The sequence below is a fragment of the Hakea prostrata genome, chromosome 7 (assembly GCF_041222555.1).
Source record: "Hakea prostrata isolate BN-2017 chromosome 7, UWA_Hpros_2, whole genome shotgun sequence".
Lineage (NCBI taxonomy): Eukaryota > Viridiplantae > Streptophyta > Magnoliopsida > Proteales > Proteaceae > Hakea > Hakea prostrata.
Genome location: NC_142606.1, coordinates 64,754,491 through 64,781,572, shown reverse-complemented (window position 1 = coordinate 64,781,572; position 27,082 = coordinate 64,754,491). Strand labels below are relative to the sequence as shown.

The 27,082-nt window shown below is 36.9% G+C and overlaps 1 protein-coding gene across 3 annotated transcripts; it reads right to left on the bottom strand.

Annotated features, from left to right (window-relative positions):
* Nucleotides 1-4,850: 4,850 nt before the first annotated feature.
* LOC149011698 (Metallo-hydrolase/oxidoreductase superfamily protein) lies at nt 4,851-25,946 on the bottom strand. Of its 3 annotated transcripts, XR_016174405.1 has the most exons (13): nt 25,594-25,946; nt 25,190-25,317; nt 24,991-25,103; nt 24,022-24,063; nt 20,703-20,758; nt 20,462-20,538; nt 17,056-17,175; nt 6,451-6,527; nt 6,317-6,380; nt 6,173-6,223; nt 5,568-5,616; nt 5,238-5,415; nt 4,851-5,022 (listed from the first exon to the last, which is right to left on the bottom strand). XR_016174405.1 is itself a non-coding variant. In XM_089161280.1 (12 exons), exons 1-12 carry the CDS (start codon nt 25,751-25,753, stop codon nt 5,297-5,299), a joined length of 1,056 nt encoding a protein of 351 aa, XP_089017406.1. In that variant the 5' UTR covers nt 25,754-25,946; the 3' UTR covers nt 5,041-5,296. The 3 variants fall into 3 exon arrangements, 2 of the variants coding, with proteins under 2 accessions (XP_089017406.1, XP_089017407.1); XM_089161280.1 differs by lacking the exon at nt 4,851-5,022 and having other exon boundaries at nt 5,041-5,415; XM_089161281.1 differs by lacking the exons at nt 4,851-5,022; nt 5,238-5,415; nt 5,568-5,616 and adding an exon at nt 5,697-6,073.
* Between the last annotated feature and the right edge of the window lie 1,136 nt (nt 25,947-27,082).

Below are 27,082 nucleotides of genomic sequence, written 5' to 3'. Positions count from 1 at the left end.
TACTGGTGATTTTTGTGTTTGTCGAAGATAGTTGCTTAAGTTTTGACTATTTTTAAAAAATTTCCCTCATGATTTAGTAATGGAGTGTAGTAGAGGAGGATTTATATTTCAAACAATCTATTAACTATTTCTTTTGAGTCAGTCCATCTGGGTATAATCCATATATTATGTGTTATTTTGTGTTCATCTGGGTAGGAATCAGAATTTGCTGCTCTGCTTTGAAGTAAAAATTGCAGCCTATTGTATTATTTTCTGCACCATAAAAGCTTAACGTTCAAGATCCGAGCTGTTATTGATCTAGTGCACAATCATATGGGGATCGAAACCTCTCGTTCTTCTTCTTGGGTGGTTGCCAAAATTAACCGTATGGTTTTCTAAATTCAATATTTTTTTATTTTTCAAATTTACCTTTAAGAAAAACTGACAATTTTTAGGACCCAAGTCAAAACCCTACTTTAAGAAAAGGTTAACGTAACAATTGAAAATAGATTGTTTGGATACCTTAATAGATCTCCATAGAGAGGAGAAGAGAGAAGAAGAGATCTCCATAGATTGTTTCACCCCTTTATTACCCCGAAAAAAAAAAAAAAAAAAAAAGAAAGAAAGAAAGAAATAAAAGAAAAAAAGAGGAAAAAAAAAAAAAAAAGAAGAATTGTGTGTATTTAAAGATGTATATCTAAAAAACCAAAAGCCCCCATGACGTAAATTGAAGAATAACTATTTATATTAAGTCTCACACATTTATTCACTTCTTTTGATCTTTTGTTGTATACGTAGCACTGGCATAAGTGGAAAAGGATGTAAAGGCATAGAACAAAATTCCATTGAAACTTGCGAAATTTCCACCAAAATTTTCTATTTTGAAAAATGCGAAACAAAACTCATGAGGACCGAAAAAAAGTCCTCAGTTTCGATCGAAACTGTAGAAATTTCGTCGAAACTTGGTTCAACCCAGTTGGACCAGCTGGTTCATGAGGAAAAAATTTCCAAATTTCATGGAAAACTTGGGAAATTTCGTGGAAACTTGGGACTTTTTCCTGTAAATTTTATAGCTTTCCCAAATTTTCTATTTTTTTGTTTATTTCATGTTTCCCCAAATACCACGACAAATACCTCCTCCATTAGGACTTCCTTATCCAAAGTGCGTATTCCCTTAGGTTGGTTATCTTAAGCATATTGATGATCAGACTCATAAAGTTACAGTTGTTGATTAACTTGACAACCATAGACATAAAATGTCATGGGATCTCTATGTTCGTTGGTTGGAGGAGAGGATGTTACAGGCATAGTACTACTCAGCTCACAAGATGAATCCACTCTTGGCACTCCTCTTAACACTAAGTTGTATTTTCTTTTATTGTCAACTATTTTGAAGTTATAAATTATATATTGAATGTTATGTACTTAGGTAGTTAAGTTTATGATGTACTTTTTGAACAACTCTACATTGATGTTATGTACATTGAATGACATATCTACATTGATTGTTTTAGCAAAATACAACAAATGTATTTTTTATATTCTAATTAGCTTAAATACAGGATCCCACCACAAAATACTCTTTAAAACTTGTCGAAACTTGTACGAAAAGGTCCTCGTTTCCTCGAAATTTCCCAAGTTTTCACCTAAGTTTCCCATTTTGACCTGGTCGAAACTTGACTTCTTCTTCTTCTTTTTAACTAATATGACTTGAATCAAATTTTAAGGGGTATATATAAAATTACCCAGTATTTTATAAATTTACAAAATAAAATCCATGACTCTACCCGACCCTTAACCTCCTATTTTACAAGAACTAGTTGAAGATTAGCATTTGTCCAGTTATTTTCTTCAAAAATCAACAAGTCTCCCATATCATAGTCGAAAATTAGATCTTGAAAACTCATTTTCTTTTAAGATTTGGTAAATTAAACTCATTAGGTTTGGGTTTAATCTCTGACTAAAATATAGAAGAATTGTTGATTGTCGAACAAAAGAGATGGACAAATGCTAATCTCCAACCAGGACTTGCAAAATAGCGGATATAAGGTTAGGTAGAGAGAAGGGGTTCATTTTGTAAATTTGTAGAATAGTAAACCTTTAAATGTCACAAGAGAAAATCATATTTACGTATACCCCACTATCTTATTTAACACTGTCGGATATTTACATATATGTACAAAAGAAAAGACATGTACTTGTTGTCATCTGACCAAATAGGAATTTTCCAATTCATAGAGGGCTGATGGTAATTTCTCATGGTCCTGAACTTCCATACGAACTACATGATCAATTAAGTATCTACACAAAGTAAAAATAAAAGAGCATCACACTCGTTTTGTTTACTCAAAAAGGGGAAAATGTCTCATTTTGTTTGGGTTTAACGCTATTAATACACTGAACTTTTAAAATATCATGAGCTATTGTTTAGAAACGAGCAATCGAGAGCGAAATCTCAATCAAAATGTGCAATTTGAAGGCCTAAAATCAGGCTGAATGGTACGGCACATTAATAGCCCAAAATCGTAGCAAAATCCAAATGTGTCCTTGTTGATGCCTTCACGTGTTTGTATTAGTCTGGCCCCTAGAAAAAGACAGTAGAAAGCACTAGATAATCAATTTCTTTTGTGGTCCAACTTCCCTAATATGCTCTCCCAACTCATCAAGCCTAATTAATTCCAAAATTTATATTCATGTATCATTAAGCATCCTCCAAAGAAGTGAAAATCTGCGGTTTACGCAAAAAGGCAAAAAGGGTGAGCACTGTGTCCAAGACGTCAGATCGATGATAGAGCTCCTAGAACCTATGGTCCATAATCGAGATACTTCTACATGGTACCCACAATAGACCTGTATATGGATAGTCGAAATCCGCCTCCGAATCCGCATTTGTTTAAGGGTATCCGTATCCAAAAATTTTCTTATCGAAAAATATCCGTATCCATCCGCTAAGCAATCGGATTCGGATAATTGTTTATCGAATCGAATAATATTCAGATAAACTTTTATCCGGATACAGTAAAGTATTTAACATTTTTCTTTAAAAATAGATGATAATTGGATTCGAATAGCGGTATTCAGTAATCGAAAATTAGAAATTTATAATAAAAATGTAAAAAATTGACAATTATCAATCAATAATTGGATATTTTATCGGATCGGATTATTATCGGATATCCGATAAAGTTTCCGATTCGAATTCGGATGCCTTCTCTAAATTTTTGCCAGATTCGGAGCGGATTTGCTAAAGTTTTAGGCAAATCCGGATCATTACCCCGTCGGTGAGCACAGAGTGCTCCCCTTACGGTTTTACCACCACAAAATTGGTGGACCCCATAGGTAAAAATATATTAAAAAAAATCCCATCACCCAACCCTTGGGCCCCCCTGTAATTTGTGGTGGTAAAGCCGTCTGGGAGCACAAAGTGCTCTCCCGACGGGTTGAGGATCCGGACTCATTTTAGGCTTCCTCCAATTCAGAGATTCTCACTTTCACCAATAAAAAGAAAACAAATGGAAGAATTAATAGACACTCTGCATGTAAAAGGAAATCACAGAATTGTCATGTCATGCCAAATTTTGGATTGTTAGATTCAAAATTTCATTCGACATTTCGATCTCGACCATTGAATATCAATGGTCGAGATCGAAATCTAGATCCTACATGTAAAACGATAAAAAAAAATGCTTCAATTAATGCACTGTCATGTCAAATTTCGGATCCATCGATCCAAAATCTCGACTAAGATTTCGATCCAGCGACTAAGAATGTTTTGCTTGATAGTCCTGCGTATTAAATGCGCAAACAAAGTCCTAAAAGTAAAGGGAGGAAAGGTGCTGCTTCACTTCTGATCAGATTCAATGTAAGAAGTCATTTCATGTGAGAGACAGAGAATAATGATGTACTCAACATTCAGCCCTTTCAGACCTCCCTGTTCGAGGGCATGAGATGTTCCTCACCATTTTTACAGGTTTCTTTTACAATTTCCCTGTCAGAAGTCCTTCTGCACGAAGAACCATCTAAGGATCTTGGCCAAACCATGTGATATCGATCAATTCAAGATATCTGCTCGTTATCTAGTTTAATTTTAAAACTCACTTGCCACACAGATTAAAGATGATCAAAGCCCCTATACCAAGGGGTGAAATAAGTGTTTCAACTACCCGTGGGTGTAGTGTAGCACAGTAAGAAACACACACGTGCTGGCTGTTAAACAGATAAATAGAAAGAAAGCAAAATAGATTAAGCGACTTGTGTTTTATGAACATAATTCAAAAAGAATCTCTACTTTTTTTACACAAATCTCAATGCTGGCTCCAGGTTCTTCAGTTATGACTCTTTTTTTGACCCAATCACACCAAATCTGGAATCGATGGACAAATCTCTTTCACAAATGAATTGGCCAAATACCAATACTCCTACTCTATGGATCTATGGATTGCAGGGAGGGATAACCAATGGTTACATGAAGTGCTCAGGATGGTCCTTTTGCTTAGTTTATCATGGGCAGTGCGCTCATCAAAGGCTGGAAAATGTATAGAAAAGTTCCAATTTTTTTGGTGGCTCTGAAAATCTCTCTGTTATCTATCTACTCAAGAACTAAACAAACTGCTCTTTCATATCCTATTATCTGCCTGTACCTACTAAGCCATATCCATATGCTCTACTACCCCAATTTTTGTATCTTGTATAGAGGGGTCTAAATCTCTCTATCCACCTAGAAGTTGACTCTGACTATGCAATCTCTAATCTGTAGTAGTTGGAATGTAACCTGTAACTCTTTGTGCCCCCCCCCCCCCCCAAAAAAAAAAAAAAAAAAAAAGGAATCTAGACCATCCTTCAATTTTTTCAATTCTTCCATTCAAATCAGCAAAGGGAACTTGAGAAAGAGAGAGAGTGAGAGGAGGGGTGGGGGAGAAAATTCCTTTTCAAGTAATTATTGGAAAAATAAATGGAATACAGCCTCATTTCTGCAGACCTCCTTTCATTGTGATAAACTAGAGCAACTAACCTTTCTCATGAAACTTTTTGCCATTGAACCAGCTACAGATAAACAGTCAAGGAAGAAAACAACTAGTTAGCAATTAGAATGATGGAACTTGGACAATCATAAGTTTTCAAAGTAGCAGTAATCTTATTTTGTAAATGTCAATTTGCCCAAAATATATATATATGAAATGAAGGACCAACTCAGCCAAAACTTCATATTACTCAAGATCTCTAAAGTGTGGTTAAACTGTTGTGATTTTCGGACTCACCAAATGATGCGTCTTATTGGGAAGTAAATCAAATCAAAGATTAATAGGATAGGTGAACCCTAAAGTGCTACCGGAATGCAAAGACCATCATAGCTTAGTTGAACATCCAGGCCTTCTGTTTCCATTAACTTTTCAAGATCTTCAGAAACCTTTTCATGATCCATTAGATGCATCATTCCTTCAAATAAATGAAAGTAGTTTCAGTTTTGATCCTTCAGGTAATGTTAGCCATTATATTAACAATGAAAAGAAAGTCAAAGGTAATGCTGCTAGCTTAAATAATTTGCAAAGAAATCATATGCCATGCTTAGAAGGGAAGCCTGATCATACCTGTGAAAACTGTTCTCTTTGGCCGAATTTTACGAACTTCCTCTAAAGCCTGACAGGTTATACACATGAAATTAACATTTGAAATTAAACTGTAATCATCGACTATCAGATTCGGTACTCAAAGCACTCCACCCCAATCCACAACAAGTTAGACAAAGGAGGGGGAGGGGAAAAAAAAAAGATGTACCAGAAAATGAGAAGGCACATGCAGTTTGGAAGATTTGCCTCTGAAGGCAATTTAGGTATGATTTTCTGCTATGTGGCAGGTCAGTTAGGCTCAAATTTCTCCCAGGTAGGGCCCATACTCCCCTGCTCATTTGTCAATTTTGGGGCCCTGCCACACATCCACACCAAGAGGGTTAGATGTTAAAATCTAGTCATGGCTGGATAATCCTGGACTGTCGAAAAAAATCAACAGAAGTAATGCAATACATGCCAGGCCTTTGTGAGTTGGGCCCAAAATTTGGCACTCAGACCCATTCAATGGTTTGGATTGATCACTTGACCTGCACATGGCAGAATATAGAGAGCCTAAGTTTCCTTAGAAGGGAACTCAGCTGAGCTGCTTCATTTTGTCCCCAAAAACAACAAATTTAGAGCTTTACCCTGGGTAGTCCAAAATGTGTTGCAGACGATCGGTCTGGCCGTAGAGCATCCTGAAGAAATTACACAACAAGCACGTAAGAAATATGAAGTCCACAAATATGCTATACGTACTATAATGGGCAAGAGAGGAAGAAATATAGCACCAAAACCAGGATTTCACAGTCCTTGAGAAGTTCATACGTTTCTTCAGGTATCTCACTAGCGTCACTGCCAATAAAAATAATCAGGATCTTCATGAAAACTAACCATGTCATGCATAAGTTAATGAGAGTCATACCTAATGTAACAAACATTGCCAAAACGATAACCAAGTGATCGATAACCACGTCCATGCCACACTGGTAAAGGAGTAATCTGAAGCAGAATAAGAAATGAATGTGAATGCAAGTTAATTTTCAACCACAATAAAATCAGGTTATTCAGTACATAAAAGTAGTCATTAACCCATTATCAGACGTAGTAGTATAAAGTTGATTCAAATACTGCTTAGGATTCCATCTGTCAAGTATAAAAAACTCTAGTTGTCTCATGCATGTTGCAGTTGGACTAAATGAAGAGTGTAATTTGATAATAACTAAGCATGTCAATTTATCCCTGATAACATGAGACCAAGTTGTTTGGACTTTTACTCTTGATTTTTTTCATTGTTATAAAACCATGAAGAGAAAGAAGTCAAAACACAGTCACATGAATGGTGTAGCAGCTTCTTATGCTTCCCTGGTGAAAGATCCTGTACTGCCTAACACTGCCTAGTACAGTTGAACTGTGGTGCTCCTAAAGCCCATGCTCACCAGGAAGTCTTAGAGTTCAAAACTCCTACCCACCCCACCTATTAGAAAGAAAGAAAGGGGGGAAAAATCTGTAGGTCCCAAGATCAGATTGCGTGAAGATTTTCTTAGAAGGGCAAATTTTGCCTAGAGCCGAAGTTTTGTATCCCTCCTCTGTCTCACACCACCTATTACTCGGCTCGATTTCCCTTGTGATGCTGCTATCCTGTGAGCACTGCCAAGGATGGAGTTCGAATAGGGATATCTATTGCTGTCATAAGGAATGAAATGGTAAGTCAAACCCTTGGGAATCAATGGCTTTCATTACCATAAATATATTTAAAAAAAAAAAGGATTTAGAGAAGGGTAGGTGATTGGGGGTAAGCTCTAACCATGTTTCAATGGTGGTTGGCTTGTTGAAGAGTATGAGGAATATTCTACTTGACTGAAACCCTGGATTTTAAGCACCATGATGTAGCCTCAATCGACTGAGGGCCAGTTTTCCAATATCTTTAAGAGAACCAACTAAAATGTGGCCAAGAAAAAAATATCATTAACAATGAATCTTCTTTTATAAAGGCTAGTTGATTGACGCTTACCCCATCCCTAATCACCTAGCTCAATCTATTTGTGATGATCTTTGTTATAATCTTATAGATAGCTAAGATAGGATTAGACAGAGCAATTGGCCTCTATCCAGCAAATGTCTCTATAATCCCATTCTTAGGATCAAGGTAATGAAAGTGGCATTTGGTTAATTGGGCATAATTGAATTCCAAAATAACCATAGGATTCTGCCGTTAACTCATCCCCTATGACCTCCCATAAATGCTGATAAACATGCTCCAAATCAATTAGACCCTGGAGCATTCCCCTTCCTCATAGCCATCACCACTCCTTTCACTTTTTCCTCCTCCAGCCATTGTTATATGGACAGCTACCTTCTTTAATTCGTCCAGCTTCTCCAGCACTTCACCTCCAGAATCTTGATCTTCAAAATATGATTTTCTACTATATCTGTTATTCAAGGCTTGTGGAAAAACTGTTGTTCCCACCCCCAAGTTGTGACCACAAGACCCTGGATATTTCCTGCAAGAATATTTCCTCCATCTGAAGTGCCTCCAACAATGCACTCTCAGCATCCTTCTCCATGCAAATCAAATTCTCATCGAGTGATGTTGCACTAATCAGCTTCCGGTAGGCCTCCAGTTCAACTTCAGTTTCTTTTACTGCAATTTGGATATCACCACCACCAACTTGTTCCACTCCAGTTCCATCTTGACATTTCTCAGCCTGGTCCCAAACCCAAGTAGTGGGTTCCTTGCTGTCACCTGTTTGCTCCAACCTTTCCTGATTACTTCTAATAATCTTGTTTTGGAGGTCCACACCTAGAAATTTTTGTAACTTTTAGGCCCCGAATTGTATTTATGTTAACCCAGTTTTAGCTAGGGTTTTTGAGAATTTTCCCTAAAACTAAGGGCTGCCCAGAATCTTCCAGCAAAGAGAAGGATTATTCTAGGTTGTGTAGGGTGGTTCCGTAGCACTTAAAACCATGCTGTAACATAAATTTCAGCTCTGAATTTAACACAAAGGGATTGAAAAATAGGGTTTTAGGGTTTCGGCCAGGTTGGAGGATGGATTGTCACTGCTGTTTTGTACTTTCAGAACTTGTTCTAATGGTTTTAGAGTGTAGGGGAGGGTCTAGGGTGAACCAGGTTTAGGTCAAGATGTTGAAGAAAAGCAGAAAATTTTTGATGAAGAAGATGAAGTCCAGGAATTTGTCAGACCTAGGGAAATAGGGTTTATTAAGGAAACTAACTTGGTGCAATCATATAGGGAGAAGAAGCCAGGGAATAGGGAACTGCAGCGAGTGGTGGTTTAGTGCTGCTGTTGGGAAGGAGTGGGGAAGCTTGCATGTGCTAGGGGAAGTGGTGATAGGCTGGGAAGGGTCGTAGGGATGAGGGTCAGGGGCTAAGCGGTGCTGCAGGGGGTGGAGGAGCTGCTGCTGTGTTATGGCAGCAAAGGGAGGGGGTTATAGGGGTGCACAGAACAGGGGAGGGGCAGGGGAGGAGTTAGGGTTGCCGTGGGGGTAAGGGGGATCCTTGTGTAGGTAGGGAAGAGAGGGGAAGGGGCTGGGTTGTTACTTGGTAGAGGCTGCGGTGATGATTAATGGCTGCTGGAGAATTAGAATAGTTGCTAATCCTTGAACAAACTCTTTATTAATCAATCATGGCCCCTCAACAAGGAACCATGATCCTTAACTCAAACTCAATTTATTCAATAAACAGACTTAAATATAACAATGAGTAACGAGGCTTATTTATTGCCTTTACAAGAGAAAGAGAGAACTTAACTCAAACTGGGAGACTCAACTAAGACTTAGAGACCAACTTAACTAGGATTTACCTTATAAGTTAGGGTACTCTTTTACAATTACAACCACCTAATAAAAGAATTCTTCTTGAAATCAAAGATTGATTTATCTATAAGAGTCCTCTTTAGAAAAAGACTCCTTACCTAAGTAAATCACAACAACTATTAAAGACAAATTCCAATAAAAAACAAACTCTTAAAAGATAGGAAACCTTCTTGTAAAAGTATCTTATCTTATCTACAACTTAACCAACTCAATCACAACTCAAATAAAGGAATTTAAAATGGACTGGGACTCTAGCAGTAAAATGGGGTCTAGAATACCCAAAATACCCCTCTAATAAGGTTCAGCCAATTTGCTTGGGTGGGCCTAGGGGCCACTTTAGGGTTCGGCCAGGGGAATCAATATGTGTTCACATTAGTGTTCCATAATGTTTACCAGATAGGACTGTGGTCAGAAAGCCCTCTCTTTTTCCATCAATCAAGCAAAGGGATGATTCAATTAATTAGGAATTTTTGTAAGTTCTCTGATCACGAGTTTGAAATATTGAGAAATCTAGCATCACTTTTAGTCCCCGAGTTAGTTCTAAATCTGAAATAAGCACCGCTTTTGGGGGCTAAGTCAGTCTCAAGACATAGCATATATCTTGGCAATAACCATGGACTTTTGGCAAATTCAATAGGTTGGTCTTCTCGGACATTAGTAGCAATGTGAATGCTAAATTGGACTGTTAGAAAGGGAATCTGCTCCTGAATGCTACAAAGGAAGTACCAACTAAATCATTAGATACCTTTCATACCTTATGTCAATCTTTGCTTTACAGAAATCTGTCCATCATCTTCTTAATCAAGCTATAAATAGATTTGGTGGAAGGATAGTGCAACCAAAGGTGTTTTCTGGTCTGAATGGGAGCACCTTTTAGCAAGAAAGATGACAGGCTAGGGTTTTGAGACTTAGAGATTCGATTAAGCACCTTTGGCAACGTAATGCTGGAGGCTTATTCATTACAAAGATGCCTTTCGAGCCAAGATTCTTAAAGACAAGTGTTTTTCTCATCATAACCTGCTAAATTGTTCTCCTACCCAAAAGCAGCACTTGGCTTCACATAATCTCTTAAAAGGGATACACTCACTTGTTAGCAGGAATAGATGTAAAGTGAGGTCTGGTCATAGTTTTTTACACATTAAGGATGCCTGGACACCCTCTTTTTCTTGTGGCAAGGCCTCTAGTCCACCAGTAGGAGAAGTTAAGTGGATTACAGATCTGAATTGCCACAATTCAGAGTAGTAGACACAGCAGCCTTGGGCTGTAATTTTCTACTAGAGGTGAATGCCATCACCAGATTTCCTTTGACAAAATTCCCAAGAACTTTAAAGAACAATGGATTAAAACGGTTAAATATGCCTTTGGTTTTTTAGCCAGACCAATGTTGTTAAATCCCTGTTATGGGCATCCTGGTCCATCAATTGGAAAAGTTTGGTCTAACTTTGTGCTCACTACCTTTATCAACTGAGCATCATCACTTCCTTAGCAAGCATACTCTTAACATTTTAGCAGTTATTACGTGTTTATTTCACAGGAACATAACCAAATTCACCTTTATCCCCTTACACCGCTTTGGTAGAAAGTTGAGGAAAATGCAGTTCAGATACTGTTTACATGTGATGTTTGCCAGATAGCATCCCCCTTCAGATTAGACTCTAGGGCTGTATAAGGCATTTTTATCAAGGACTCTGTTTCCCACATTTTCACTTCTATGCGCCTATTTCCTGATCCAAGCATTGCTACTATTCAACAGATTCCTTTCAATGGCAAATCTGGGATCATAATATTGCAAAACATAATAATTGATAGGTCGCTTAATGGCATTAATACTATAAAAAATTCTTTGTATTTTAATGAGACTAATTGGTTTTTTATTTGGATTTTTATTATATGGATATATTAGAGCGTTTGGATATCAAGTCTAGAAAAAGAGTGAACCAAGCCACATTTTTAAATCAAATCAAAGAACCAAACCCAAATTAAGATGGAGGATTTGATTATGTCTAAAGTTGGAGATTTGATTTTGTCCAAATCTGGAGGATTTTCATAAATGTCTCAATTCAACAAACAAAGATTTTGTTCTATCTTGCAATCAAACATCTAAGGAAGAAGCTGAATTGGAAACTGACTAAATTAGAAACCATTGCATTGGCAAGAAGGAGAATGGAAACAATCAAATAGGCAAAGAGGAAGAAAGGAAACAACTGAATTGGGAAGAATTGCATTGCTAAAGAGAACAATGGAAATGATGCAGAATTAGTAGGAAAGCTCTGTAAGAAGGAAGGAGTCCGAAGGTTATGTTTATTGATTAGGGAAATAACTCAAATGATGGATCCAAATGTTATTGAAGAAGTAGGGAAAGATTGGTTGTTAGAGGACTGATCCTCTATGACCATAACCAATCTACCTAAATTAAAGTTTTTGTCTTTTAAGTCAATGATCAATTGAGAGAATCAATACTAAAATTAAGTCTTAATTGGAAGTTTTTATTATTCTGATTTTCTTATTAATTATAGCATCCATTGTTTGTCTTATTTATTCTTTAGTTTCTCGATTCAAAACCCCCCAATTTTTATCAAGGAATAAATCTTCACTCATCTCTGTGGATTCGACTCTACTCACTGCTATTATAGATTCAGTTGAGAAAAGGATTAATCAGTTAATCCTTCTCTCAACTGAATCTATAATATTAATACTTCTTTCAACTAAATTTATAATAGTAGCGAGTAGGGTCGAATCCACAAAGATGAAAATGGATGCAATAATTAATAAGAAAGTCAAAATACTAAAAAATTTCAATCAAGATTTAATTTCAGTATTAATTCCCTCAATTGATCATTGACTCAAAGACAAAAACTTTAATTTTGGGTAGATTGGTTGTGGTCATTGATGATCAGTCCTCTAACAACCAATCTTTTCCTACTTATTCGATAACCTTTGAATCTGTCATTTGAGTTATTTCCCTAATCAATAAACATAACCTTCGAATCTATCCTTTGAGTTATGCCCATGGTAGAAGATCTCACTCTCGAGAGAGATCTCGCCACCTTGAAAAAGAGAGATCTCGACCATCTCGGTGAGATCTCGGTCGAGATATACAATTTTTTGGCGTCAACTCAGTGGCCCATCTCGGTGGGTTTTAGGGTCCCAATTGGGTTGAAACTTGGTATTTAGCTTATTTAAGGTCTTTTGAACACGTTGGTGGCCTTGGATTTGTCAAAAACAACCCTATGTATGATTTCTAAGTCTACCCCTAGTGTGAAACCGAAATGTAGTAGGATTACGGAATGCAATGTTATACAACATGTAATATAGAACCTTTAAAGCATATAAATGAAAAGTAAGAATATCAAATGCATTAATTAATTTAAATTTTATCAAAATTCCATCCATATGAGTATCACAATCTCAATTTTCAAGAATAAAATAATTATACCATGGTGGGAGATCTCGCGAGATATCTCGGTTTCTTCATAAACCGAGACGAGATCAAGGGCGAGATCTGCGAGATGGGATATCTCGCTCGAGATCTCGCCATATCTCGCCATATCTCGCTATATCTCGCCATATCTCGCCATATCTCGCCATATCTCGCCATATCTCGCCCCAAATCTCGCCATATCTCGCTAGAACTCTCAATTTTTACCAAATTTTTTGTAGATTTCAGCCAAAGTTTCACTTGCAACTACTCTTAGCACATCTACAACATCAAAGAAAACTCAATCATCCTCTACTTGTCTTATGAACTTATGCATTAATGACTTATATAAAACTTCTAACGGTTGTATACTTTTATCATTCTATTCTTGAAAGTTAAGATTGTAATACTCATATGAATGTTATCTTGATGACATTTAAGTTATTTGATGTATTTGATACACATGATTTTCATTTATATGCCTTAAGGTTTTATATTACATGTTATATAACCTTGCATTCTCTAATCCTACAGCATTAATGGTTTTATATTATATGTTATATAACCTTGCATTCTCTAATCCTACAGCATTTCGGTTTCACAATATGGGTAGGCTTAGAAATCATACTTAGGGCTGTTTTCTCACAAATCCAAGGCCACTAGTGTGTTCAAAAGGCATCAAATAGGCTAAAAACCAAGTTTTAGCCTAACTGGGACCTTAAAACCCACCGAGATGGGCTACCGAGTTGACGCCCAAAAAATGGCACATCTCGACCGAGATCTCGCCGAGATGGTCGAGATCTCGGTTTTTCATGGTAGCGAGATCTCGCTCGAGAGCGAGATCTCCCACCATGAATTATACAACCATTAGAAGTTCTATATAAGTCATTAAATCATAAATTCATAAGACAAGTAGAGAATGATTGATCTTCCTTGTTGTGGATGTGCTAAGAGTAGTTGCAAGTGAAAATTCAGCCAAAATCCACAAAAAAAAAGGCAAAAATTAAGAGTTTCAACAAGATCCAGGGCGAGATATAGCGAGATATGGCGATATATAGCGAGATATGGCGAGATATGGCAAGATATCCCAACTCGCATATCTCAACCTCCATCTCGTCTCGCCAATGTGAAAAAATGAAATATCTCGCGAGATCTCCCACCATGGTTATGCCTATTAATTGCATCAAATATTAAATACCCAATCCCTAGTCAATAAACCTGAAAAAGCCTTGTTTATTTAAACTAGGACATACATTCTCATAGCAAACTCTCTAGGGCATTGATTACTCATTCGAGGATGTTATTGTCACTTATATTAGAATAATAAATAACTATTCTAATTGACTAAGTATTGAACTAATCATCAAATAATAGACCTCTTGTCTAAATATTAATCCAATAACATAATGAACATGCATGGAAAATGTATAAATACCTGAGAATTAAACAAAACTAATTACCTAGGGTCTCACAATTGTTGAAAATCAAACTTCTATTAATCTGGATCAAAAGATGGAATTAGCTAGACATGGGAAAGAAGAATAAAGAAATGAAAGAAAACACCATGCCCTCTTCCTTAGAACTATAGCCTCCTCTTGTTGTATGGTCATATCATAAATCTTCAAAAACGCCGTCCTTCTTATAGAGATTTTTGCCAATTCTGCATCCTTTCCAATTTTGTCATTTCTATTGTTCTTTTTAGCAATGCAATTCTTCCCAATTTAGTTGTTTCCTTTCTTCCTCTTCACCTATTTAATTGTTTCCATTCTCCTTTTTGCCAATGCAATGGTTTCTAATTTAGTCACTTTCCAATTTAGCTTCCTCCTTAGATGTTTGATTTCAAGAGAAAACAAAATTTTTGTTTATTGAATTGAGACATTTTATGAAAATCCTCTAGATTTGGACAAAATCAAATCTCCAGCTTTGGACATAATCAAATCCTTCATCTTAATTAGGGTTTGGTTCTTTGATTTGATTTAAAAATGTGACCTAGTTCACTCTTTTTCTAGACTTGATATCCAAACGCTCTAATCTGTGCATATAATAAAAAACCAATTAGTCTCATTAAAATACAAAGGACTTGATATAATATTAATGCCATTAAGTGACCTATCAATAATGCAGAACACAGCCTTGGAATGACCCAAACCAAACCGGTTTTCCAGACTAAAATGAACCATGCCCAGTTTGAGTCTTAGGTCTAATAGAATTATGGGAACTTACATTATTTTATGAGTGATGTTTCAATTTTACTTCATTTAAGAAACTAGCTGAGGGGGGAGGGAATACAACTAGAGCATACAACAATCTGCTTCTCCTTAGGGTGTCCAAAATAGTGGATTTGAGGCAGAGACTGAGATCTAAAAGAAACGTCAAAATAGGTGGTTTTCCAAATCAAGTCCTCAATCCTAAAATTGGAGGCCCATCTCCTGAGATTGTATTCCCACAAAATAAGTGAAATAGCTGCCCCCAAAAACTAGCTTGCATGTCTTGTCACAAATGAAGTTGCTAGAGAAGGTTCTCAAAATGCACAACATTCTCTAACAAAGGGATGAGGACAGCTGAGGTGGTGCTGAGTAGGATATTTGATTCCTAATACCTTTTAGTTTCCTTATTTGAGATGAGTCTTAATTAGAGTGTTAGTCTTACTTTAGACTGATCTATTAATTATCTCTATGAATCTGATGTAATCCCTTATTGTTGTACAGAGATTTCAATATGAATTGAGTTTGAGACTTTGAGTTAATGGATTAGAGAGCCTATGTGGCCATGTGCATGTGCACTCTTCTTCCCTCTTTCTCTTATTCAATTCCCCCTGCACCTTCCTTCCAGTTGCTGTATTTTCCCTATGTGAAAGCCCACAATATTGGACCCTTCTTGGCATAGAACAAAATTCCATCGAAACTTGCGAAATTTCCACTGAAATTTTCCATTTTGAAAAATACAAAACGAAACTCATGAAGACCGAAAAAAAGTCCTCAGTTTCGATAGAAACTATCGAAATTTCGTCGAAACTTGTCGAAACCTCGAAGAAACTTGTCGAAACCTCGAAACTTGGTTCAACCTAGGAAATTTCGTGGAAACTTGGGAAATTTCGTGGAAACCTGAAAAATTTCGTGGAAACTTGGGACTTTTTCCTGTAAATTTTGTAGCTTTCCCAAATTTTCAATTTTTTTGTTTATTTCATGTTTCCCCAAATACCACGACAAATATCCCCTCCATTAGGACTTCCCTATCCAAAGTGCGTATTCCCTCAGGTTGGTTATCTTAAGCATATTGATGATCAGACTCATAAAGTTACAGTTGTCGATTAACTTGACAACCATAGGCATAAAATGTCATCGGATGTCTATGTTCGTTGGTTGAAGGAGAGGATGTTACAACCATAGTACTACTCAACTCACAAGATGAATCCACTCTTGGCACTCCTCTTAACACTAAATTGTATTTTCCTTTTATTGTCAACTATTTTGAAGTTAGAAATTATATATTGAATATTATGTGCTTAAGTAGTTAAGTTTATAATGTACTTTTTGAACAACTCTAAATTAATGTTATATACATTGAATGACATATCTACATTGATTTTTTTTAGCAAAATACAACAAATGTATTCTTTATATTCTAATTAGCTTAAATACAGGATCCCACCCCAAAATACTCTCTAAAACCTGTCGAAACTTGATGTCAAAACTTGTACGGAAAAGTGCTCGGTTTCCTTGAAATTTCCCAAGTTTCCACCTAAGTTTCCCATTTTCACCCGATCGAAACTTGAGTTTCCCTCGAATTTTTTACCATGCTTCTTGGTATGCATTACTTATCCCTTGTTGCTTCACGTCATTTGTTTTCCCAATAGCTTTGTCATAATGTCACTGGATCTTGAGAAACAGCAAGCAAGGGGCAACCCTGGTCCTTCTCCAACAGGTTCCCATTTTGATTCTTTTCACTCAAAATTGTTTTGCTATTCATGCATATGGCTCTTGGTCTCCTAACTCTAACTTTGGAGGCAGGAAGGTAGTTACCACAGATTGGAAAGGGAATATTATTGTCGTAAACTGTAGACCAAGCTTAGGAAGTTTGGAAGTGGGAGCTAACGGATTTTAGATATGCAATCTAAAAGTAGAAAGCACTCATAGCGTGGTAGGAAATCTTGGTCTCAAGGCCAATTTCAGTCAGCCAGAAAACTGAAATATCACAAGATCTTGGTCTTAAGGCCAATCTCAATCATTCCTTGATTTGCACTGTTGTGGGCGTGGGGGAAGTTAAGAAATATCTCACCTGAAGATCATGAACAATGAATGGTTCCTCATCTATGATGTTAAATTGCAACTCTGAGACTGCAGCACCAGGTATGATGACACTTGTATCCACTAAATAATAATGTGTCTTCTTCATGACCTAATAGTATAGCCACAAAAAAAAAAGATCAGTCTAACAACAATTCATAGAGCTTTATGTAGTGATTGCAAATTTGCAATGTTACTTAATCTTTCTTTGATTGATGAGCTCAAGATTCATCACAATTTTTTTTGGTCAGGACATTCATCACAATTAAAGATATTTGTGCTAGCATGACCCATGAAAACACAAAAAGTTGATCTGTGCATGCCAAAAAGCATCAAGCGAAAAAGGAACACGCTGACAAGTTTGTAGTTCTAAACTTTCCATCTGATAACTATGCCTTCAAACAAGCAGGACAAACAGATTATGCAATTTTCTATGTCCACTTTGGGAAAAAGAATAATGTCTGCCAACATGGCTTTCACACGCAGATACAACAACAGAAAAATGAACACTTCACCCTCATGGAATGCCAAAATATCATCCATGTTGATGCACCTGTGTGCACCGTTATTCTCCTCCATGCTGGTGGAGAGCCCATGAAAAACAACTCTCTACCATATGCTTGTCATCATTTCATACATGGTAAGACACAAAAATTCCCCCATGATTTACAGTGATCAGTTCCTAAAAAACATATAAACTGAAACCAAACAGAACCAACATTTCACAACGAATTTATAAAATTAAATAAAAAGAAGATGAAGAAATAAACCTTTATAGTTGGAAATGTGAACTCTGCAACCACAGAGATGGTAGAGAAATTTTATAAGGATGCAGGAGCTATATTTACTACTCTGAACTTCGAAAGATTTTTTTAGCTTGCCTACATTCTTTCTTCACATTGATGGATGAAGACGGGAAGAAAACTAAGTCACAGATTACCATCATCGCACCAAGGTTCCCACCATGGAACAAAATTTCAGTTGACTGAATCTCAACAAAATCTTGCCGAATTTTCAGAAATTCCAGTGAGATTTCAGAAGTCTCAGTGAAATTTTGAAGTTTTCAAGGGGTTGTAAAATATAAATTGTAATTTTTTATTTTTGAATTATAATTGACTAGTTCTTGGTATTTGTTCTTGCATTTTAATGCAAGTTTCATTTTTTTTCTAGTATATTATTGTTTAGATTTTGAAAATACATAATCTAGTTTTGTCTGCATACATCCGGGCATGAGTGAATCAAGATCAGTTTGTGTTAAGTAAAAAACAAACATTGCCATTGTATTTATTGGCCTCAAATTAGGCTGTGCACTGAAAATCAGATCCAAAAACAGTTAAACCCCACCAAAACAGACTGTCAAAACATGGTACAAAGCTGTGCCATATTTTTCTGGGATCTCACTGAGATCTTGGTATCTCGTCTGTCTAGATCTGCAAGACGAGATGAAATTTAGAACTATGGTTCCCTCACCATTGGCATTACATCATCAACCTGCAGTTCGTGTCTCAATGGAAGATTCCCATTTTTGTTGCATCCTTTTTGTTAGCCTCATCAGTGGCTATGTCCTTGTTGCCTTCAGGTGATATAACCCCAAGTCAAGGGCCAGTCCACAGGATCCTATTCTAGAGAACCAGCAGTACTTCAGAGTTTCAACCCTTCTGTTCTAGGTCAAATCTCAGTCACTTCTTAATGGACAGCAGCTGTATAAGCTCAAATAACCCTGCAGCTAAGGGAGCCTTGACTTCCAAACCTTGGAGCTAGGGTTAGGGGGGCTGAAGCTAGGGTGGCCAGGCTGGAAAAGGTGGGAGAATGAAGGAATTAATCTGTTTTAACGTAGTTGTAAATTCAGACTTAATTCCTGGGCTAGGGTTTCTTAGTTTAGGTTTCCAAGTTTTCTAGGAGACTTAGTGGATGGCTAGGGTTAGGGTTGGGGTCGAAGGTAGATAGGAGAAAGAAGAAGGTTATCCTTAAAAGGTTTACGGTTTGGAGAGGTGGTTTGGGAGATATGAGTGTTTGATTAATCCTAGAGTTTCTAGGATTTGGAGGTTGAAGACGAAGTGCAGGTTTTGGGAATTTAGTGAAGATTAAGGGCTGTGATGATGTTTAAAGGACTGCTGAAGGGAGGGGAATGAGATGAAAGGACAGGGGAATCTAAATTTTTGACATTGGTTGTTGGGAACGAAACCAGAAGTTGAACACAAGGGCTGCCAAAATGATCCGTTAAGTAGAGCAGGTTTGCCATACAAAGCAGAAGATTTCACAAGAATCACTGCAAACAGAAGATTGATCTAGGAATGAAGGTTGCAGGAGAACTGATTTAAAAAGGTCACAAAGCCATTGAGTCTGCATCTTATTTGACAGAGAACCACAACATGAAAATTGGAGTGTAATAAATTTTTTCTTTTTGGTCTGAAGACTGTAACAATTAGATAAGCCATTCTAAATTGACAAGGATATTTTAGACTTTTTATTCCTAATTTGATGAGAAATTATGACAACTAGCAGGGTTGTAAACAATTAGACAGCATTTAGGCAGTAATCTTGTAGTTGTTAGTAACAATTCCTTTGTGTTATGGAAATGTTTCAACAAACAGGTTTATCGAACACCTATAAAATGGTTGATTGGAGCAAAAAGATAAAAAGTGTTTTTGGTGGTTCTCGAATTAGAAACACTAAAAGCATTATCAAACAAATCCAAAGTTCTGTTTGCTTCTGCTTCACCTAAATACTCAAACTAGTAGGAAAGGGCAATGTTAATGTGTATACACATCAACATTCAACACCCAAATGTGCAGACCATCTTGGCACCATCAACATGACACATACGCATAAATCAAACACTCGACCTCCCTGATCTGATACCATGTTAGCCAACTCAGTGCCGCTTTTACCTACAAGCTCAAACTAGTAAGTAAGGGCAACATAAACATATATGTTAAAGAGCCATACCCCTGAGGCGTTAAAGAATAACCAGCACATAAACACAAGTTAGACAACTACAGAGAATAAAGACCATTGCACTAACCAGTAAAGATGAAGACAATGTAGAAAAGTATGAAGATTCCATGTATCTCTTAGAACAGAATCCTCCTTATATGAGAGATTGCTATTGAATCATATAGGAATTGGAAACCTATACATTTTCCACCAAGGGTTTTCATTTTTAAGATGAAAAACTAAAACATATTCGAGGTTTCTAAACCACCAAACTTTGACTTATTTGCTAATGGAAAATCAGCCATTTAGAATAATTCCATGTGAGTTCAAATCAAGCTCATACTATGATGGGTCAAAAAGGAAAACCCATTTCTGATCTACTCAAGGTTTACACTGACAGTCATTAATGATTTTCAATACCAAGTATGCAATTCACATGAGGAACAAATGCAAATTTATACCTCAAAATCACGTAAAGGTACAAAAATTGGGATATATCTCTGAACATTGTTTGTCCAATCACGGAGATCATCAAGACCTGCAGGGAAAATCCATCTTCCCTGTTTAATTCAATTGTGTATTTTGAAGAAGGAAAACATTTAAGAATGGAATGCTTATGATTCAGCCAGGGATGGGAAGAAAAAAGAGAATGAAATTCACAACTAATTCTTGATTAATGTTTAGACAGTGCATCTTAGAGACCTCCAATTGCATCAGCATGAGAATGGGTAATGACGACCGCATCAATATTTCTTATCCTGACAGAAGTGCAACAGTTAATATATAATAAAGAAAGATATGAATAATTAAACATATAATATTCAGAGATGAGTCAGACAAGCTGATGCCCATTAACTCAAGCACCCACCGCACCAAGATGTGTCCCCTGGTCTAGGAAAGAAATGAAAATCAAGCCCTTTCAGCAAGAATCAACCATAGAAAATATGTCCTGCCTCCCCCAACTATTCTCTATAACCCCTGCTGGTGCTTTGTAACAGACATATTCTTCAAGGTATCCCTTGATTTCTAAACGTATACCCAGTTTTCACTGGATGTTTACTTCAACTAGAGATAGAAAAACAAATCTACAGATACTATCTTTGCTTATTGTATGAGCCGTGTCACAAACTGAAAATGTGATCATGTAATATACATGCATTGCATTTGTATGACATCATGTAGCATATGCAGAATGGAATAAGCATTTGTACAAAGTAGATTATTTTAACTTAATCAGGTAACGGAAAATATTGTAAAAAAATAATGTCCAAACCCATGGAATAGCAAAATCCATACTGAGCTCTCTCATTTCAAAAACGATGCAATGGAATATGTCTACAAGCCACCGTGATTTTTAGTCTATAAATTTGTATTTTTTATTTTAACAAATAAACAAATAATGAATCAACATAATATAGTGGCAGACATACAACATTAATAAATAACTTCATAAATCTACAATGTAAAGTAAGAAATAGACTTCCACAACTAAAATGCTATTTTTTCATGTGTTTTTATAAACAACTTGAAAAGAGGGAGATTGAAGAAGGCAGAGAGGGAATGACAACAAAGGGAGTTTGATGAGGCTATGTGGCAAAGACAACCTACAGAAGAGGAGGATGAGAGAGTGAAAAGCCTTGGGGTAGAATCCCAGGCAGAATGGAGAAATTTGCAGGTTGCTTTTGCTGCAGTAAACAGTCCTTGCACTTTGAAAATGTAGGCAGTATGAACATGCGAGAGGAGCAGGTGGATCTGGCTCAGATACACCTGCATTTGAGCAAGGAGGTGAGAGGAGAAAGATTAGACATAGTGAAGACCCAACATACAAGAGAATACCCCCACTCAACCACAAAATAGGGCAGAACCTTACACATGATGTATGCAGCACTTGAACAAATCAGACAGAAATAGCAGACTGGCAGTACCTGCATTCTGATAAGAAACTGATCCAAAACCTGATGCACTTCTTGCATAGGTCAAGGCCTCAGGGCGGATAGGTCAAGGCCTCAGGACAGATAGAACCAATCCTCAGGGATGCTAGTCCAACAAGCTTCATTCATTTGCAGGTCTGATGAGAGAGAAATTAACCAAGTAACCAGCAGTTAGCGCAAAAACAAGGGAAATACCTGTGTTGAGCTATGGAACCTCTTTGGTGCTTCAAACTACTTCAAAAAGGAACAACAAACCTTCTGTTCATACTTTGAATAAGACAATGGATCACTAGTGTGATCTATGTAGTATATTACCAACATTGTATGCTCTAATGGAACCCTCTATTTTTTTGAGGTTTCGAAGCAAAGGGAAGAAAAGAGAGTGAGCTTATCCAACATCCAATCCTGCTCTGATACCAAAATATAAATCAAGAATTATGACAACAAGTAAGGAGATTGAGGAAGAAGATGAAGCAAGCCAAGGATATGAATAGAACAGATAAAAAGGGTTTGAGGAGAGTAAAATTTTGAATGGGCTGAATGCCTGATTCACCTATTTGATTAAATTTAGAAATCCTAAAAATTACATAATGCCTCTCTAGTGAGGTAAAAGATGATATGAACCGTGCCCTCAATATATAACAACTAACACTTCTAACATTATGTCGTGTCAGTTGAGTCATCAAATGAACCAGGCCAGTGCTTCCATAGCATGGCTCAATCCAGATGCTCAACCTGTGTCATCCAGCAAATCATATGTTGAAAGATCGCTTCACTGGCAGTAAATGAATCTTCTCCACTCCAGGGGTGCTCTGAGGCTGAGAATCACCTACCCCGAGCACGTAGTGAACTGAATTGCTATCGTCAATGCATGTGCTCGTATTGAGAAATCAATTTAATAGCTATGTCGCAGGCATTGTAAGGCCAATAATTCATATAAGCTAAATTATTAGAGGTTTAGGGCCCATATTAGATTTTAGTAGTTAGCTTCTATATCCTGAGCTCCTAATTCCATGTAATGACTTACTCATAGGAGTTTCAGACTGTGTTACTTCTATTTTTGCATGTAATAGAACACTCTAGAAGGATTCTGTCCTAGTTCTATATATTTGCTTTCCATTTCTCTTGGAATAGCTAAAGATCTTCTCTAGAAGAATTTTCAGTTTTTCCTTGGCAGCCAAGTAGTGAGGAGTATTCTATTTTTAATCAGTTCACCGAGTATTTTAAATAAGGAGAATTTCACCTGGACTGCCAAAAGATTATCGAAAGGCAGAATTGACACCGGAGGTTTGTGAAATTTCAGACGCACCACCTAAAGTTTCAAAACTTAAACAAAAACATGCTTGCCATTATATTGAGAAATTAGCTGCTAACACAAGACAGGTTTTGAGTACTTCTATGACCATTCCACCCTTGATAAGGTGTAGCCACAGCAATGCCCTTGTCCAGTTGCCCTCGTCTTCTACTTCTTTCTCCTCCTCCTCCTTCTCACCTATAACTCAAACCCCTACAGCAACACATCGCCAACACTAGTGTTCCCCCTCTTCCACCAGCAGCAGTTGCCATTCTTTAAGCCAGGTGTTCTCTAGCCCTTGCAGCAGCAGAAATTGCCATCCTCCACCACCCCCATACCTCGTCTTACACCCCATCCTGGCAGCCGTCCTTGTTTCCAAGAAAACCAAACCAGTAATATAAAGGTATTTCTTTCCGACATGTAAAGAAACATTCATGGTGAAATAAGCTTGCGCCTATCTCATGGTGTTTGCTCACGACTTTGCCAACCCACCAAGGAAAGATTATAGCGTTTTAACACTACGCAGAACCCTCATTGCCAGTGTAATCTCATTGAGATTTTCTTCCCTTTTCCTTGCTAGTAATCCTTTTTCAATTTCCAGAGATTCAAATTCTTCAACTGCTTAGGAATTGCTACTGCACATAACCCTCATTCACATTTTTTATCTTTTGACAGGTAGAAAGCAAAAAAGGTTTAACCCGCAAATTTATTCACTACTAAACATGATGAAGGCATCTTTTTTAACCTTTATACTCACTATTAAATAGCGAGGCAAGGAGAAAGAGATAAAATTTACCCATAAGTAGGAAACCATTTAAGAGCGCTGTGGTAGAAAAACCTGCAGCAAAGGAATAGAAAATTATTTTTTACCTCTATTAAAAGGTAGTCAATGGAGGACAGCAGCAGTGATTGAATGGGAGGTATTTATCCAGGGGGGAAATGTGAAGTACTTAGGAACTAAACATAAAAAAATGCAAAAGAAATGCCAAGTACTATAATACATCTTGTTTATTTTTAGTCATAAACATATAAACCCTATGTGGAGTCCTGATTAGATTAGTGAGAAATTTTCTTAATAAAATATTCTGATTATAAACTTCAATTTTTCCTTTGAGCCCCACCACTTCATTGTAGAGCATATTCCCAAGGAACAGATTAAAAGTACTTCTCCATTAATCCGATCAAAGAACAATTCTCAACCATTAAATTAATATCATGAGTTAAGACATTTACATGAAAAGTCAGCATACTACACTACATCAAAATTAGTACATTAAAAAATATAGAATTGAACATAACTCATAATTGAAAGATTAGTTGTGCTGCTATTTTTCCATCAGTCTATGCCCCTCCAAGGAGTTCTCAAGACGAAAAACAAAAAATTGAAGGGGGGAATAAGCGGTATGTGCAAAGATGATGATATCAAATCAAAAGAGAAAACAAAAAGAAATCTAATAAAGATGAAGAATATGAAAATAGATGACAAATTTCTATTCTGAAAGCAACCCAGATGAAACTCCCACCTCCTGTTGTACACTAGTACCCGCATATCATTACAACTGGAGTTAAAAATTATGGCATCATCAAGAAACCAAAAAGGGAGAAAAATATAGCAAATAACCAAAGATAAAACTTCAAAAATATGCCTAGCATTAAAGAACCAAAGTACTGTTACATCATACACGAGATGCCAGCAACACCTCCCCAAGTAGTACAATCCATGTGATCACAACCAAACATACTCAAAGAAGCACCGTTTACGTACTTGCCAGTATCTATGAGAATGTTACGTGTTCCAGATGCATTAGAATAGCGGATAAGAATACTTGTGTTAAGTCTCCTGTTCTTATTACCAGGTTCAGTTGCTTTGAAGCAAACCTGTGAAATGTAAATGCCCATAAGAAACAACCATACAGGAGGGTTTAGCAATAACCAAATGACAAACAAAGACTCTAAAATCTTACCGGACATTTTTTTGCAGGATCTGTGAGACAGCTCACACGCGGGATTCCTTCACTAGTTCCGGTGCCCAAAAATATGATTTCAGAATTCTCCTTGGGTGTTTGTGCCCCAATATTCCCATCATAAGAACCTATCCAGCATCGGGAAGGTAACTTAATTCCCCATAAAAAGAAACAATAAATCGAATATAAGACACAGGTTAAACGTCATCGAAATTGTCTTTCATCAATGCAATTCCGGCATAATATGAGATTACATCAATAACTAAAGCGAAATGGGTTCCGAATTTAGAACCAACAGCGATTCGAATCTAACTTTGTTTAATATCAACTATATATTGGTATTGGTTTTATCGATTAAAGAATGCCACACAACAGTAGAAAATTGTTCCAGAGTAGTTACTTACTCGATTGAAGGCGAGCATGGAGAAATCGCCTGAAAGGAGAGAATCGAAGTCTAGATAAAGACGATATTGCAGAGCTGCAGAGCGTTGTTTCACGATTCAAACTGATAAAAGAGCCAAAATAAGCGGGAGAAATGCGAACAACTCCTGCCAGAGGAACCATTGCGTCTTGCAGACGCGTAGATCGTTTGCTTTCTCTTTTACTCACCCAACTACCGAAGTGGTTAAGCTGTAATAATCGCTCGCGTCGAAAAATCACAAGAGCGCCATGGGATGGGAGAGAACTAGTACATTTCTTTGTCCTCGTCCATTCATTTCTCTATGAATGCAGGACAATGGCTGAAAGTAACGCAATGTAAGAGACGTTTTCAGGTTTTAATTTATTTAGCAAATACGGGTTGTTCAATTAAATCAATACTTTTTAGTGAAGCATGAGTTTCATTTTTGCTGATGATATATGTAATATCCTCATCTCCGTTGTACAAAAGTGTCTTTCTAGTCAAAACCTTCTCAAGTGTTCCACCTTTGTAAGAAGATGGATGTGTCTTCCTCAATTATTTTGAGATTTCATCATCCCTAGTTTAATTTTCCCATATGCTTTAGAGGCATATGAGCAAGGTACACTATATCGCCGAATTTAGGTGGTTTCGGTTCATGGTGAATTCAAACAAGATCTACGAGATATCACCGAAAATCGGCATACTTTTTAGTGAAGCATGAGTTTCATTTTTGCTGATGATATATGTAATATCCTCATCTCCGTTGTACAAAAGTGTCTTTCTAGTCAAAACCTTCTCAAGTGTTCCACCTTTGTAGGAAGATGGATGTGTCTTCCTCAATTATTTTGAGATTTCATCATCCCTAGTTTAATTTTCCCATATGCTTTAGGGCATATGAGCAAGGTACCTATATCGCCGAATTTAGGTGGTTTCGGTTCATGGTGAATTCAAACAAGATCTACGAGATATCCCGAAAATCGCTACTTTTGTGGCTGGTTTCATTTTGCGATGATTGTATATCCTCATCTCCATTGTACAAAGTGTCTTTCTAGTCAACCTTCTCAGTGTTCCACCTTTGTAGGAAGTGGATGTGTCTTCCTCAATTATTTTGAGATTTCATCATCCCTAGTTTAATTTTCCCATATGCTTTAGAGGCATATGAGCAAGGTACACTATATCGCCGATTTGGTGGTTTCGGTTCATGGTGAATTCAAACAAGATCTCGAGATATCACCGAAAATCAGCATACTTTTTAGTGAAGCATGAGTTTCATTTTTGCTGATGATATATGTAATATCCTCATCTCCATTGTACAAAAGTGTCTTTCTAGTCAAAACCTTCTCAAGTGTTCCACCTTTGTAGGAAGATGGATGTGTCTTCCTCAATTATTTTGAGATTTCATCATCCCTAGTTTAATTTTCCCATATGCTTTAGAGGCATATGAGCAAGGTACACTATATCGCCGAATTTAGGTGGTTTCGGTTCATGGTGAA

Excerpts from the sequence above, each read along its gene's own strand:
- LOC149011698 (XM_089161280.1), bottom strand. The coding sequence starts at position 25,753 with ATGGTTCCTCTGGCAGGAGTTGTTCGCATTTCTCCCGCTTATTTTGGC. Across the intron at positions 25,104-25,189 it reads ATCCTGCAAAAAAATGTCCG|GTTTGCTTCAAAGCAACTGA; the intron begins GTAAGATTTTAG and ends TACATTTCACAG. Across the intron at positions 6,381-6,450 it reads GGCAATGTTTGTTACATTAG|TGACGCTAGTGAGATACCTG; the intron begins GTATGACTCTCA and ends TTTTATTGGCAG.